At 44.2% G+C, this 17,255-nt stretch overlaps 3 protein-coding genes across 3 annotated transcripts; 2 read left to right on the top strand and 1 right to left on the bottom strand.

Annotated features, from left to right (window-relative positions):
- The first annotated feature begins 205 nt into the window (after nt 1–205).
- LOC100839285 (metallothionein-like protein 2C) lies at nt 206–878 on the top strand. Its single transcript, XM_003565126.4, has 2 exons — nt 206–445; nt 570–878. The coding sequence occupies exons 1-2, from the start codon at nt 309–311 to the stop codon at nt 667–669; spliced, it is 237 nt and encodes a 78-aa protein (XP_003565174.1). The 5' UTR covers nt 206–308; the 3' UTR covers nt 670–878.
- Nucleotides 879–2,556: 1,678 nt separating this feature from the next.
- On the top strand, nt 2,557–5,302 carry LOC100839590 (pentatricopeptide repeat-containing protein At1g18485). The gene has a single exon (XM_003565127.4). The coding sequence runs from the start codon at nt 2,621–2,623 to the stop codon at nt 5,168–5,170; it is 2,550 nt and encodes an 849-aa protein (XP_003565175.1). The 5' UTR covers nt 2,557–2,620; the 3' UTR covers nt 5,171–5,302.
- On the bottom strand, nt 5,267–16,389 carry LOC100842036. Its single transcript, XM_010234574.3, has 18 exons — nt 15,775–16,389; nt 14,860–14,939; nt 14,389–14,439; nt 13,773–14,297; nt 13,355–13,606; nt 12,928–12,993; nt 12,238–12,414; nt 11,566–11,617; nt 11,186–11,491; nt 10,940–11,050; nt 9,895–10,083; nt 9,044–9,319; nt 7,894–8,502; nt 6,665–7,167; nt 6,512–6,572; nt 6,368–6,436; nt 5,973–6,170; nt 5,267–5,868 (listed from the first exon to the last, which is right to left on the bottom strand). Exons 1-17 carry the CDS (start codon nt 16,111–16,113, stop codon nt 6,087–6,089), a joined length of 3,750 nt encoding a protein of 1,249 aa, XP_010232876.1. The 5' UTR covers nt 16,114–16,389; the 3' UTR covers nt 5,267–5,868; nt 5,973–6,086.
- Between the last annotated feature and the right edge of the window lie 866 nt (nt 16,390–17,255).

A 17,255-nucleotide genomic window follows, 5' to 3' on the forward strand; every position in this document is an offset into this window, starting at 1 on the left:
GAATCAATCAATCAATTAGGTGAGCATCGCACAGGGGCGCGGCCCCTATCCTATCCTTGTTATTCCTCTTCCCCAAGCAGTGGTCCCTCTGTTGCCCACGTCCATTCTTTGCCAAAGTGCAGCATCTCATGTCGTCTCCATCCATCTCTCTCAGCCTTCTCCTTCTTCTTCTTCTTCTTCCTGATCGATTGGCTATAAATAGCCCTGGCTGCCTTGCCATTGTTCCTCAAGCCAGCAAGAAGCACACACAAGCCTAGAAGCCTTCAGCTTAATCTTCTTCCTAAGCAAGTTCGAGCACTCGACCGAAGATGTCTTGCTGCGGAGGAAACTGCAACTGCGGGTCATCCTGCAAGTGCGGCAGCGGCTGCAACGGCTGCAACATGTACCCTGAAGCCGAGGTCCAGACCTCCAGCCTCCTCGTCGTCGCCACCGCCGCCCACAAGGCGTACGTCATTCATTTAGATCATATATACTACTCCATCCGATACATAATAAGCGTCGCTGATTTATTATTACAATTGTCGTCATGGATGGTCTTATAAAGTTTGGTTGTTGGAACATATGTGCAGGAGCTCCGGCGGGATGGAGATGGCCGCGGAGAACGGCGGCTGCGGCTGCAGCACCTGCAAGTGCGGCACCAGCTGCGGCTGCTCATGCTGCAGCTGCTAGATCTCAATCTGCTGCAGCAGCTTAATTTGCATGCCAGGGACGCATGCAACGACCATCTACATATAGCTACTCGATCTACCGCTACCATGAACCGATCCAAGGCTAGCTGCACAAGCTAGGCCCTTATTTCCCTTTGTACGGGTGCATGCATGCCATCCCATGCCATGCTTGTAACCCCCCATAAATAAAATCGCCCTGGTTTAACTATACATGCACGTACGTGTGTGTTATCTCTGTGATCATCGTCTTAACTATTACTAGCAAAAGACCCGTGCGTTGCTATAGAACAACAGAAAATTGTATCAGAATGTCAAATTAATTGCCTCAGGCTCATCCCATCGCTGTCCAAGTCCTGTGTGGAGCCACCGGTACGCACGAGCCGGTGGAGGCGGCGCAGCCGCCTTTCTCACATGGACGGCGCCGACGCGCACGAGCTGGTGGAGACGACCAAGAGCGGCGGCGGGCACCGGCGAGATCCCAAGGGATAGTAATTACTGTGCCCGCGCGTTGCTACAGGTCAATAAAATCACAAACTGTTTATTTTTATTTTCTGTGTAGGCAACTCATGGCGCTGTCGAGGTCGGCATGCGGGTGTGGTGGCGTCGGTTGTAAGATGGAGTAGAAAAAATCGTGAAAAAAACTGGAGGAAAAGAAAATAATGGACAGTAGCATATTGGTGAAAATAACGAGTAGTGACATATTGGTTGTAATTTTAACGAAATTAACCTACGTCGACCACGACTGTACCATCACCACCAACTCCAATTTAATAACGAAGTTAACCTACGGCGACCGTGACCGCGACCGTACCATCACCACCAACTCTAATTTAATAACCCAATTTAATAGATAGTAATTCTCACATGGAACAACGGAAAGTGTATCAAGCACGAGCCGGTGGAGGCGAAGTCTGGACATTAATTTTTTGATTGGATTGATTTCCATACTGAGATGGATACGAAGAATTTTGGATTTCATGCTAAGGAGATTGATTTATTTTAGGATTGTTCGTATTATGTTGTGACAAATTTGGACCGTACAATAACTTTCGGTAAATCTAAACCGTAGAATTTCTGCTACTGAAATCATGAATAAGACGGGAGGAAAAAAAAATAAGGGGCAGTGGCATATTGATTGTAATTTTAACAAAGTTGACCGACCAACGGCGCCCACCCATCACCACCGGTTCTAATTTAATATATTGTAATAGAATATATTGTAATAGATCAGTTAAATTCTAACAAGGGAGTTCTAAAATTAGTTCTGCTCAAGAGAAGAATAACCTAAGCGAAATCCAGATCGAGGACTGTTTGCACATGGAAAACATGGAAAGTTAATTTCAGTGGAGAATGCACGAGACATGCACGCACGCTAAGCCTAAGCTGATGCAAAATTAGACTGCCAAGAGTTTTCTAGCTTAAGTGTAATAAAAAGACCCTGGACAAAAGAGAAAAGACAAACGTGTTTCCCTTTACGTAGTTTTTGTTAACAGTTGAAGGAAAGGAAAAAAAAATAGATGCATCTGTTGCTTTCAACCGTTGGTGTCGGCGGTACGTCATCTTTTAGAACCCTGCCACCTGTTGATTCTGTACAAACCACTAAAATTCGAACGAGTATGAATTATTTAATCCGAGGCAATTCATACATGCTCCTAGACCGGACATGAAAACCACTGTCCTAACTAACTAAGAGAATGTGCACTGTGTTGTCCTTGCGAGGTTTATTGTCCTTCGAATCTTCACACCATGGTGAATCAAGTGTAAAATTTATGTGTAGAATACATACGGAGTACTCGTTTTTTCAATTTGAAGAGTACATTTAAAATGAAAAATTGAGAGGATGTCTTTCTCAAAAAACAAATTGAGAGGATGTAAATGTAAAGTGAGCTCTCACTACTCTTCTTCTCCGCTGGGGTCACTCCCCAAAGATAAGCAAACGCGAGCTCTCCCCCATGCCCGCCGCCGTCACCGTCCACCTGGCGCCGCTCCCCAATCACCCACCAAAACAACCTCCGCTGCCAAAGCCCAACGCCGCCTCGCTCCCGCAATGGAACGGGCTCCTCGCCGACCTCTCCCGCGCCGGCCGCCACGCCGACGCCCTGGCCATCCTCCCGCGGCTCCTCGCCGCCTCCGACGGCGTCGCCCCCGACAGGTTCACGCTCCCTCCCGCCTTAAAGTCCTGCCGCGGCGACGACGGGCGCCAGGTCCACGCGGTCGCCGCCAAGCTCGGCCTCGCCGACGGCGACCCCTTCGTCGGCAACTCCCTCGTGTCCATGTACGGCCGGTGCGGCCGCGTCGACGACGCTGAGAAGGTGTTCGAGGGAATGGCGGGCAGGAACCTCGTCTCCTGGAACGCGCTCATGGCGGCCGTCGCCGACCCGCGGCGCGGCCTGGAGCTGTTCCGGGACTGTTTGGAGGACCTCGGCGGCACGGCGGCGCCCGACGAGGCGACGCTGGTGACGGTGCTCCCGATGTGCGCCGCCCTCGCGTGGCCGGAGACCGGCAGGGCGGTGCACGGCCTCGCGGTGAAGTCCGGGTGGGACGCCGCGCCGCGGGTGAGCAACGTGCTGGTCGACATGTACGCCAAGTGCGGCGAGATGGCCGACGCCGAGTGCGCGTTCCTGGAGGCTCCGCCAGGCGCCGGGAGGAACGTCGTGTCCTGGAACGTGATGCTCGGCGGGTATGCGAGGAACGGCGAGGCTGGCGCGGCATTTGGGCTCCTCCGGGAGATGCAGATGGAAGAGCGTGGCGTGCCGGCAGATGAGATCACCATGTTGAGCGTCCTGCCGGTTTGTTCGGGGCTGCCTGAGCTGGCGAAGCTGAGGGAGCTGCACGCCTTTGTGGTCCGGAGAGGCTTGCATTTGACCGGCGACATGGTGCCGAATGCGCTTATCGCAGCCTATGGGAGATGTGGGTGCTTGCTCCATGCCTGCCGTGTCTTTGACGGCATCTGCAGCAAGATGGTCAGCTCATGGAACGCGCTCATCGGCGCGCACGCGCAGAACGGCGAAGCGAGCGCCGCAATTGAGCTGTTCCGTGAGATGACCAATGCTTGTGGGCAGAAGCCTGACTGGTTTAGCATTGGGAGTTTGCTCCTGGCATGTGGCAATCTGAAGCACCTGCTCCATGGCAAGGCAGCTCATGGATTCATCCTGAGGAATGGACTGGAGAAGGATTCCTTCATCCGGGTTTCGCTTCTCTCTGTTTACATCCAATGCGGGAGGGAGTCTTTGGCTAGAGTCCTGTTCGATGCGGTGGAGGAAAAAGATGAGGTTTCATGGAACACCATGATCGCCGGTTACTCACAGAACGGATTGCCCGGTGAATCCCTCCAGCTCTTCAGGGAGATGCAATCCAAGAAAGGAGGCCACTGGCCATCACTGCTTGCAGCAACAAGTGCCTTGGTGGCTTGCTCAGAATTACCAGCTGTTCGACTAGGGAAGGAGATGCATTGCTTTGCCCTGAAAGCCGACCTCTGCGAGGATTCGTTTCTATCCAGCTCAATCATAGACATGTACTCAAAGTGCGGATCTGTGGATGATGCCAGGGTGTTCTTCGATCGGTTGAAGGCGAAAGATGCGGTTTCATGGACGGTGATGATCACCGGGTATGCCGTCAACGGTCGTGGGAAAGAAGCTGTTGGGCTGTATGACAAGATGGGGAGGGAGGGGATGGAACCTGATGGATTCACCTACCTTGGCCTACTGATGGCATGCGGCCATGCTGGAATGTTAGAAGATGGATTGTGTTTCTTCCAGGAGATGAGAAACCTTCCCAAAATTGAGGCAAAGCTAGAGCATTATGCTTGCGTTATCGGCATGCTGAGCCGAGCAGGGCGCTTTGCCGATGCCGTGGCGCTTATGGAGGTGATGCCAGAGGAGCCTGATGCCAAGATACTGAGCTCCGTGCTCTCTGCCTGCCACATGCATGGAGAGGTAGAGTTGGGGAAGAAGGTTGCTGACAAGTTGCTTGAGCTTGAACCCCACAAGGCTGAGCACTATGTTCTCGCCTCCAACATGTACGCAGGATCCAGGCAGTGGGATGAGATGAGGAAGGTGAGGAAGATGCTCAGGGACGCCGGTGTCGCCAAGGAGCCAGGCTGCAGCTGGATCGACATTGCAGGCAAGGTGTACAGCTTCGTCGCCGGGGAGAATTCACTCCCGGAGATGCACAAGGTGAGGAAGATGTGGTACTCTTTGGAGGAGAAGATTCGCGCTGCCGGCTATGCTCCTGACACCACGGTCATGCTGCACGAGCTGGAGGAAGAAGAGAAGGTAGAGGCTCTGCGATGGCACAGCGAGAAGCAGGCCATCGCGTTCGGGTTGCTGAGGACAGCCGGGCCGACGAAGGTGAGGGTGTTCAAGAACATCAGGATGTGCAAGGATTGCCACAATGCCGCCAAGCTCATCTCCAAGGTAGCAGACAGGGAGATTGTGGTCCGGGACAAGAAGAGGTTTCACCATTTCAGGGACGGGCTATGTTCCTGTGGGGATTACTGGTGAATTAGAAGGGAATGCAAATTCTTTTGCATTTAAACGTTGTACAGAATTGTAAAAGGTAGAGTTCAGGAACATGGTATGCAAAGGGATACATCCAAATTAGCAGCAAAACTGTTTTTGAACATTCAAAAGAAATTCCTTTGGTCCCGCTACACCATTTACACTTGCTCCAGCACGAACCTACGAATCAGATGTGTTGTCTGGAAATGCATTGACAATGTTTACTTCCAGATAGCAATTACACCAGCATTTTAACATCTAAGCTTTTACCCCCCAAAAAACATCTATGACTATGTTACATACGATGGAAAGGCAGGTAAACTAAACAAACACACAATACAAACTATCATTATCGATCCGAGCATGCCTCAGAAAAAAGAGTTGTGCTGGCTCGATCTCAAGTCTTGGCACTGCATTAGAAAACTTGTAGGAGTTGCATTTATCAACACCATCTCATCCTAACTCATTCATCACTTCATTGAGATAGTCATGACGGTGGGATGTTTATAACCAGATGATCTACAACCCATCCTGCAATTGGCAGTGACCCCCAGCTGGATGATCTACAACCCATCCTGCAATTGGCAGTGACCCCAGCTGGATAATGGTTCAATTGTTCAGATCCAATAAAGAATAAAGAAATTCAGAAGCATGTGCATGCATCTGGTAGAAGCGGTACTTTACATGATCCACTCATACATCTGTAGATTTATCAAAACCCGTTAGCAAGCTCATCAAGTACAGAGAGAAAGAGGAGTGGGAGCTGGTGAGTCAAGATGGGAGACTGAAGTTTGACAGCACTCACCTTCTTTAAGTTTGGAGCAGAGAAGCTCAGCTACAGATTCTTCTACACTAGGTATGGTCAATAGTAGCAATTCTTACTGGAAGCTTTGTACATTGAAATGTCAAGCCAGAGTGGTTACTGAACTCCTAGATCATTTGACAACTGCAATATCCCGCGCATTTGAAGGTATGGATTCTCCAAAAGTTTTTCATTGTTACACTGAAGACAACATAAGTAGCATCAGTGCCAAATTAATTTATGAAGGGAATTAAATTTATTATCGAGCTTGAACTGCCTGAACATATCAGCACGAGGTAATCTAGATAACAGATGCATATAAACAAGATCCCTGTACCTTTCCAAAAAAATTAATTTAAATTTCACCCTGATGAGATGAGAAAGGCAAGGAGCATTACCTGTTGAGCCTTTGAAATGAGACTTTGAAGCATCCGTTGGTAGATCTCTGGTTCTTCTGTCATCATCCTCTGTACATCCAAATTTCATTAGCGAGAAGTGCAATAGAACTATCAGCAAGAAATTAACAACTGCAACAGGCATACCTTCAAAAGAAAAGCAGCAGAATAATATGCTACCCTTGAGTCTGTATCATCTAGAAGCCCCCTATTGGTGTTGGGTGGAGAAAGGACAAATATCAAGCATTAGCTATGCACGACACTTTAACCGACAAAGATATGCAGCTTAGAATAGACTACCTGAAGAACTCATTGCCTTCAACTTCCTTAAGTGCTTCCTGATCCGCTGTGCATTTCCCAATCAAAAGCAAAAGAAGGGCCGCTCTAATATCTGATGTAGCGCCAGGAATATTGCCTCTACCTGTGCTACCGACAGCAATACCCAATGCAATATCATCACTGGCAGCACCTTCAAGTTGCATCAATGGCCAGAAAAACAATGAAGTTGGTACACAGGTTACAAGCTGCATCGGAGCTATTGCAAGACCTCTCAGAAGTAGTGCTGCCATTGATGTTTCACACAACAAAGTGGATTGATTATTCATGCTTATATCTTGCAATGTCTCATTCCTGCAAAGGTTCTTGGTTCCTGTATTTTGGTGCGATGCAAGGGTTTCCAAAGGGCTCTCAATGTTCTTAGTTGTACAACCAAAAAGTTGACCAAGGGATTGAAGGCCTCCCAGTTGTATCACATTCGTGGACGGAAGCCTCAGACATAATTGTGAAAACAACATGTCACACATCTGTATGAGGAAAGTTCAAATTAGAGAGGATTAAATCATAAAGCTCAAGAGTACTACTGGTTGATATAGACACGTCATTCCACATCCAACATGGGATCCAAGAGGTAAACAACTACCTTCAGAACTTAAACTGGCTGTAGAACAACTTGCTTTTAGCAGTTAAACTGGACATTCAGTTTTTAATCAGGGGAGTCAGGTACAAAATTAATTTCAGTTTTTGCAGGTAGAAATTGAAACTTAGAAGCCTATGCTTTGTTTCAGTTGCCTACGAATATCAACAATGAGATCTTTCTAAGAATCCGCCATCAAGTTCTAGCATGCAAGAATATTGACACTAACACACTAATCCTTATTGCTAAACGGAATAAGCACAACGACCAAGCAGGTTCATTGCTGTCAATGATTACAGATGTCCACCCCATTAAAAACTAAGAAAGGCTGCCGGTCAGTAACAAGTTCACAACAGAAAGCAACATGCCAGCCTGACAGCAGAAACTGCTAACTGGGAACTTTATGGGTCGTAATCAGTAACAAGGAATTGTCAACAATGAGAAAAAATTACGATGTTACTAGTTTTTTTCTAAATATAAATATACCATACATTGCCTCTTGCAAACTTTTAGTTGTGAACTTTCACTTTTTTAAGGCAACTTTAAAATAAACAATTAAGGGTAGCTTGAAGCACATACGCCAAATGCCTGCTGCACTTGGGTGAAAGAAATTCACCTTTAAGATGTTGATATGGTCTGTCTCATTATTTTGAACCACGAGTAACAAAGCACTACTCATAATATCTATAACCACAAAAGCTTTGTCCAGACGATTTTTGCTATGATAAGCAACTGATTGATCTTGCATGTCACTGTCATCCAATAATAATTTGCAGCGCATCAGAAATTTCTCTAAAACATAAAGAAATCCCCATCTAATGAAGTTGTGTTTTGATTTCAGAAGCCCACATAGCAGACAAACGGGCAGTGAAACTTCTGAACATGATACGTCTTGGCTGCCAGCCACTTTAATTTCCACTTGGAGCTTTTGGACTTTAGACCAGATAGAGCCATCTGTTTCTTCACTAATTTCCGAGAGGAGCAATTCAACTAACCAAATATATCCATGGTGCCTATATGATGAGATTTGTGAGTGAAGAAGCGAGTGCAAAGTAGCCCAGCAAAGCCTTGCTCTATGTGCAAGATCACCATCTTCACTTCCCTCTTTAATGCTGCTGAAACACTTGAAGGATTTTGTTACTTGGATCATGTAAGTAAACTCATTGTCAATCCTTGAAAATGTGCTGACAGTTGCATCAATTTTCCCGATAACCTTTTCTAGAAGCTACAAGTATTGAATTTTTTTATCAGAACAAACACAGTATTTCAAAGCGAATATCAACGTATATTGCCGTGGTTCGAGACGAAAACATATACTGCAGTTTTTATCATGAAATGAAGTCAAATGAACATACTAAGTGTGAATAGCAGAATGTTGCACGATCTACTCGGTTAATTAAATTAACAATGGGGATTCTTGGTGATGACTACCGCATGTTTATGTGCACGCGTACAGACCTCAGTTGAGATACACATTATAGAGTTGATTACTGGAGCCCTCAATGTTGTGGATGCAACTTACAAGCAATGCACAAGTTCAAACATGTTTTCATAGTTAATTTATTTGGTATTAGGTGTTGATACTCTTTTGTATAAACTTGGTCAAACATAAAAAAAGTTTGGCTTCGAACAAAAATTATATGATTTATATTGTGGGAAGGAGGGAGCAACTATCTACTCTTAGCTTCATAAAGAGCTGGTTGTGCTCAATCCACATTTATCACATACTAGTACCATATAGTAACATATAGTCAAAGGCATATTACCACATTTAATTGCTCGTATTCTGCTGACTGTGATAATGCCGCAGATATAGCTTTTGTCAGCATGTCCCCAACACCTTCAACGCCATGCTTCACGGATATATAGAATGCCTCTGGGGCATCAGCAGATGCAAGAAGGGAGGCGAGGGGCTGAGCATCATCATAAGTATATGTTGAAAGACTGCCAGCCAAGCATGTTTCATTTATCTGATGCAGTACGTAATCAAAAAGGACAAAGAACAAATCCCGCTTCTCTTCTGCTGAGTTAGCTCGTGAATACTGTAAATGACCAGAAATTGCATTTATTAATAACTAGACATAATATTGTGGAAATGCCCATCCTGCTATCCACATAAGGGTCACTAGATGCAGAAACATTTGTTATTTCACGAAAAAATTCCTATCTATGTTGAGCTATTGCCTGAGGTTTGAGGAGCTTGGAACAATGGACAGCACAGCATGCTGAACTGGGGTTCCGATTGCATATGGTTGCAGTCAGCAATCGCAACCAGGATAGTCAATCCTGTCCATTCCGGACGTTTGACCAGAAATTGAGACAAACCAATGTTGTATTTGGCCTCTCATTTTATGGAACAGAATGGGATATTCCAGATAGTACTGGAATGGGATAGATAAGGTTAGCTAGCTAGGACATGACAGTGATGCGCTAGTGGAGACTGACAATTGAACAGGTGATCCATATTCCTATGGATCTTCGGGTCTATTGTTCACTTGTACTTTCTGCACAACTGAGATAGCAAGATGATAATATGTTACAGTAGAATAGACAAAGTGCTCAGCTGTCAACATCCATGCATGAAACAGCAAAATCCAACTAAATATAAGGGTAATACCTCAAGACAGATATAGTCAACTCCACCAAGAAGATCTATCCGTTCTGGAGCAAACTGTGTATCAAGGGCACTGCTCTGAGTTTCATCTGTTACTTGGTACAGCATATTTGTCAGCATGCAAATGAGCTTACTGTGCACTACTTTTGCCCATGAATGTTCCACACTAATCTCAAGAAGAGTTTTAACAACCTGCTCATGATTAAAAAAAAAAAGGCAAATAAGTTCTCAGGCCCTTGTGAGCAAGAAATAGCACAATTTACATCTTTTAGAAACCTTTCGCAGACCGAGATCAAACTGGCTTATCATATGTCAAATATATGAGAAAAAACCTGACTACATGCATCAAAGCCATAAAGAAGCAGAAGAAGCAGTCCAAGTGCATTTCACAGCCTGCTATGGCAGAAAAATCTTATGCTGGAAGCCTGGAATACCATTCTACACCAAGATATCAGAAACACGTCAACAAGACGACGACAACAATAGCAATAATCTACTAAAACCTGTAATTCAGTAACGCTGCTAGTTGTTGTTTTCATTTTTCATTAATACATTTGCGTAATACACAAATACTCCCTCCGATCCATAATAAGTGTCTCAGATTTTGTACTAACTTAGTACAAAGTTGTACTCCCTCCGTCCCATATTAAGTGACGGAATATTACATGTATCTAGACGCTTTTTGGGTATAGATACATCCATATTTGGGCAAATTTGAGTCACTTCATATGGGAAGGAGGGAGTACTAAATCTGATACACTTATTATGGATTGGAGGGAGTAGTGGAAAACAAAAGTGTACGTGTATTGTCTAGTAAGCTGAAATTCATAGTGCTCAACTGATATATGTTTAGCTTGAATGAGACATAAAATGTGTACAGTTTGAACTACAACTCCAATATTCACCATACCAATCTTCAGCACTTAACTTCTATATAGTCCAAAGGCACGTGAATAACAGGATTGAAAAAATGGGAACAGATAGAGTCCAAGCACACTGTTCAAGAGAATGAGTACATAAACTCATAAAGAAAGATGTGTTTCTTTACCCTTATGTCCAAACCTCCAAGTCTGCTCCGGATGATTTTCCCTCCATCGCAAACAAAGTAAAACAGACAACTTAAAGCTGATGCCCATACTATCTCTTGTCGCTCTTCCATCTACAAAACCAAGAAGATCATATAAAGCTATCATATGTATCAGCCTAGCATAAATAGGAGCTGTCAGTGAAGAACTTAAAGATGTAGAAAAATATTAGAGGCCTAAATGAATACGAAATTCAATATTCTAACCACCTGAACTAAGAGAAGAAGAACTTCAAATAGTATTTTCAGAAGCCAGGACTCAAACTGATCGATAGCAGGGCTAAACTGATCGATAGCAGGGCTAATCCTCTGCTCTTCTTCAGGTTCTGCTGCCTTCTGTTCATCCATACTTGGTCCGTACTCGTTCAGATAAGAGTTATTTGCAGTTTCACCTTTTTCAACAGGTGGTGCGTTATAAACTATCATAGGCTCCAGCAGGTGCGCATGAATCCCAAGGTTTAGAATAAGATCAAAAGCCTTTGTTCTTGCAGGCGATTTTTGAGAGCTCAGCATACCCTGGAACATAAAAAAATATTAGAAATATTTCACATGTTCCTTTTTGGGATGCATACATGTAAAGAGTATAACACCTCGAGCATATAAAGTGTCAGAGGAGCTGCAGCCTCAGGATCCATCATATACCTGAACCAAACAAAACATAATCATTAAAACACAAAACAACTGTAGTTCTATGGTTTCAAAGGTAGTTTTAGCACCAAATCGAGATAAGTATAGTTTCTACGATTTTGAGAAAAACATTTGCTCACATGTCACATCTTGCAAGAATTGTACTTTGATGCATAAACCTCTGCACCATTACAATGTAACTAAATTACTGGAACCACTTATTTTGGTAAAAAGAACTATGGTAAACATGGAAATCTTTAGTACACATACATCAGCCCAAAAATAGAAGTTAATAATTACAAAAGCAAAGCATCGAGCAAGCTGACAACACAAGAAAAAAAACACATGCTTATACGATAAAATAAATAGCAGAACAATATGCAATTCAGACAAATAAGAATAACATGGCAGATCATGTCACTTAGAGATTTATGTATTAAACTATACTATCAGTTCACAATGGTTCGTGAGGCCTGAAATCTGCAGTAATAAGAGTACTACCTCTAATGGAAGCAAACAGCAGATTAAAAAATAACGAAAATATGCCAACACAATTCCAGGGGAAAAAAAATCTTGAGAGCATTCATCAATCTGTGAACTGGACAAAGAATGAAAAAGGGTGTAAGATTATATACATGTCAATGACGAGTTTAATGAGGACACTGAACGCCACATCCGCTGAAGGTTGCCGGCTCTGGGTGGTCAATCTTGATGGAGCATTGAACTGATTTGCATTTGAAGTTATTTCTGAACAAACTTCAGCTATGACTTCAGATATTTCAGCAGGGTTCAATCTTAAGGGTTGCTGCTCACTATTGAACAAAGGTACCACAATGAGCAGCCAATGCATGTAAGCACATTGTTAGACATGATCGTAAGTTCGTAACACATTCATAAACACGTGAAACTCAAGCTGAATCATGGTATCCCTACTATCTAGCTAACACTAGTACTAAATGGTTTCACTGGGGCTTATTGTATGACGTACTATAAATGGACAAATGTTTCACAGATGGAAAATGAGAGTTATGTGACAAAATACAATTTTGAATTTCTATACTGCCTTGTTAACGAAGTACAGATTATTGTCAGAGCCCCATCACCATCAAAATGCATGTCTAGCTATTTTTTTTCTTCTTTCTCTATATCATGGTTGTGATGGTAGAAAATTGGTTCAGCCATAATTAACTCAGGATATTTCAAGTTCAGTGATGCAACGATGATTTTACAAAGTACATTTACACTTCAATATATACAGTCCTGTACAAAATGCTATGCTAGATCCTAGATTATATGCAAAGTAAATAAATGAAATAAGGAAATACCTGTAGTGCCTATACTGAAAAAGGGGGCGTGCTCGAGGCTGGTATGTGTTTGCAGGTATGTTCATCCTACAAAAGAGTAGATTTTTCCCCATGTAAGACCTTTTCTATTCATTTTATTAATCTCAATAATTTAACAGCTTCGCAATAATGACTTTGTTCATAATGATATGTCAACACAGACAAAAAAGTTTTTCTCAAAATACAAATTTCATCAAGTTCACAACTAGAAATATCGACTACACTAATGGGAAGAAAATTTTCATATGAGCAAACTTTGAACAGCATTTTAAAAGTCAAGATAACCTTCTCAAAAAAACTGGAAAGGAAAAGGGACAGGGAAGGGAAGGAGGAATGTGTTTGAAGCATGCAAGGAAACCTATGCTATCATCACAACTTAGTATCGGTATACATGAACAAAAAAACGTACCAAACTTGACTTGGGCCCGATTTCATGCGTTTTGAGGCGGTTATTGCTTTCAAATGACCCTGTGATGAAGCATAAGTACTAGCTGTAGAAGTTGAAGGTTGCAACAAATCAATATCGGGAAATTCCTGGATAACAGAATATTTCCATTGTTGATCATTGATCTTTGCCTCCATATCTCCTACTAGAAGGGCTGCAGCACCAACTTCAAGAAAACCCTGTGTATGAAAATCTTGAAGGCCTGCAAACTCATTGCTGGTGATAAAGGAAACAAACAATGCAGTCAGTGTTTGCAAGACTATTAGTATCATACTTCTAAATTCCATTCCAGCCAGAATGACTGGGATGCTTCATTCCAGCCAGAGTGACAAGAAAACCCATACAAAACACTGACCTTAAACAATAAGCACAAGAGAAATACCTTTCTTTGGCAGAATTCGATGCTTGTCGTTCACCATGTACATGCCATCGCCAGTTTAAAATGTCAAAGGATATATACTTGATATCATACCCATGCTCTCCCCCATCAACCTTTTCGCTTGCTGATGATATTAAATCGGAAGGAGTATGGCTTTCCTTTGATTCAAGATGTTCTCTGTTGGTAATAACTTCTGGAGTCAACTGAGACACTAAGGACTTATTCAAAAATGACGAAAGTGAAGGAAGTGATTGTTTTGTAGGATTTGATATAACGGATTGAGGGAATGACAGCTTTGGAATATGCCTTGCAACTAACAAGCGGACATAGTTTAAAGATTTCACAAGAGACGCGGAAGCAAAGTTTGATATTGGTGGGGCAGCATGAGAGGAATTTGGCAAAGCCGCTGATGATACAAGAGTCTGGCCAAATGATGATGTTCTGTGACTTGCCACCGGGTCATACTTTACTATTGTATTTGCACAAAAGAGATCGATCTGACGTAGTGTCTGCACCCTTGGAATATACCTTGGAATGCAAAATTGTATAGTGTATTAGTGTTAGTGCAAGCAATTTTCGAGAAGAAGTACAGTACTCTGGCAAGGGACACTCCGCTTACCTAATAAGATATCTCTTTAACAATGCCACACATCTTGGGACAACCGCTGGGCTGGTTGAAAACATTGTCCATGTTAGGAAAAGGAGTAAAATCATACATATTCTATTTTAAGAAGCACCATAGAAAATGCAGATCAAAGAGTCAAGATGCACCAATAAATTGTGAATAATTTCCCTCTCCGATTTCTATTAAAGAAACCAGGGTTCTACATGAGAATAATTCCAAGTATTCCATATTTTCATTCGTTTTGATTATGCCATAGAGGAACAAGCAAAATAATTGGAGCTTATGACTTACGACACAAGGCTAGATAAGTTTCTTAAGAATAATGCAGGAGCTACATATAATCCACATAAGCGCAATATGGTGGACAATCAAAAGGTATTCCCCCCTTCTAACTTAAAATGGAGGGGGTGGGGGGGGGGGGGGGGAGGTAGAAAAGGCATTGAAATATCAAAGCTGAAAGCATACCTGCGATCTCTTTCTGCAACAGCATGGTCAATCAGGACATTGTAAGCCATATCAATGGTTGATAGATTGGCTATATAATCCTGCCAGTATATGATCACCTCATTAAGAAATGGCATATGTACGAAATGACTTGACGTATACCAAGTAAAAAGAATACTAGTGAATTAGAAAACTTTGTTTGTGTCCAACGCTTACAACACAGACAGCTGTAACAGACAAAGCAGAGAACCTAAATATGCTGGGCAGTGATGGATCATAACGGATATACCAAACAATTAATAAAGCGAGCGACAAAGCAGCGATACTAACATATGGTAAGAAGAATGTAATTAAGAATGAGAATTGATAAATAAAATGTCCAAATGCTGATAATCGTAACGTATAAACTGCCTTTACCTTGCATCTTCATTATCGTTTCACTGGAAGGAGATGGTAAGGTTTAATCCACCACCAAAATAGGCCATAACAGCCTGTTAGTAGCCTTAAATAAACGACACGTGTTCCGTTCACGGATCATGCAGCCATAAATACAAGAATTGGTCAATGAGTACGCGACAAGTTCCGTAATGACGCCCCCTGGGCAAGGATTGTCTCTTAGCGCCACTGAAATAAGCTGGGGTCACGTTTCAAATTACTAGACCTATAGATGCAAATTCTGCGTGTTGTTCGATGGATTTATGCGGCGTAGCACTGGCATCGCACACGGCAAAGCAAATTGAGGAGCTCCATAGGGCGCCGGTGACTCGGCGATGTATCTCAGGGCAGCAAACAGCGGCGAGCATTGCCAAATCAAACCATTTGCAGCTTGCTTGACGTGATCCGGAGCTATGTAGGCGGGGCATTGCAGGCGTGCGAGGGGCTAAAACGAATGTTGACAGGATTTAAAGGGAGACCGGGAGGGAGGGAGGGACTGACCCGTAGAGTCCGGGACGCCTCGGTGGCGGCGGAGGCGGCGGCGGCGGGCGGGCCGTGGGTGTGCGGCGCGGGCGGGGAGAGGCAGTCGGCGACGGCCCTGCGGAGCGGCTCGGGCGGCTTCCGCGCGGAGGTGACGCCGGAGAAGGACGGCGCGGTGGACATGGACCGCGGCGGCCGCTGCGGGGGCACCACGGAAGCGGCGGCGGCCGCCAACGCCGCCGCCGACGACGACCCCGCCACCCCCGCGTCGTAGTAGTGGCGGCTGCTGCTGCTGCTGCCGGCGGCGGCAGCGGCGGCGGTGGCAGCGGCCCGCTTGGACGGCGCGTCGCGGCGCCGCATCCTTCTGCGGAGGCCCGTGACAGCAGGTGGCGAGATCTCCTCCGATGGGTCTGGTGGCAAACCCTAGGCAGGCAGGGCAGGGCAGTCCTCGGCGTCGCCAGTCAGTCCGCGCGGAGGAGCATTCGGGAGAGCCAGCCAGTCGTCTCTGGCCTCTCCTGCAGGGATCAGGGTGCAGGGATCGTTCCTTCTTCTCGGGTGGCTGGTCGTCTGGGGAAGAAGAAGAAGAAGGCCTCTCCTGCAGTCTGTGGGCTAGCTCCCTCCTAGCTGGTTGCCTGGTTTGCCAGAATTTTATTTATGTTTGTGAAAACCAGCTCTAAAGAACAAAACAAGAAAAAAATGGTTTTTATCTTTATCGAAAATTGACGTATTTTGTTTCGTTAGAACAAGCATGTCTTAACAAAACAAAAGGAGGGAGCAGTAGTATTATACTCCTTCCTTCTAAAAAGGCTTTGACCAATAATAATTCATTAGTATGTCATCTGTATGATAAGAAACCACGTTTATCAGGAAGAACTTGATGACAAATTTAATGTGTTAAAAACACATGTTGATAAAATAATCCTTGGTCAAAACGTTTTTTTCCAAACGGAACCAAACATCCAAACCTTTGTGAAAAGGAGAGAGTATTATCCAAAATGAAAATTTTCAGTTTCAGATTCTTGCCCACTGAAAATTTGCCCCACTTAACTTTTTTATCCATCTATTGTTATACATACTTACCACAGTATATACCCAAGCCACTGAGATGCTATATACTTTCCGTTGTTAAACACATACACTATATGGTACTACATGTTGTCATTGTGTCCGTCATGTTGTACGTACATAGTGGTTTTATTTATCTCTCATCATGGTAGCATTAGAGGTTTGTTCTTCCATTTAAGATTGATATCCGTTTTTTATTTGATTTCTAGTAGTTGCGAAAATGTTCTAACGGGCCAGCCATCCTATATAATATAGCCCGCTCGGCCCACGGACCTGCTTCCCATCGAACCCGAGACGGCCCATAACCCAATAAACTATCCTACCCGTGGTCGCAGTCTATAGACAGCCTGCCCGACTCTGACGTCTGCTCCTCTTATCCCGCTCTGGCCAAGGCCGTGCGAGCAGTGGCTGCCAAGGGCCTCTTCCTTGGGGCTCTG

This window comes from Brachypodium distachyon, chromosome 2 (genome assembly GCF_000005505.3).
Source record: "Brachypodium distachyon strain Bd21 chromosome 2, Brachypodium_distachyon_v3.0, whole genome shotgun sequence".
NCBI lineage: Eukaryota > Viridiplantae > Streptophyta > Magnoliopsida > Poales > Poaceae > Brachypodium > Brachypodium distachyon.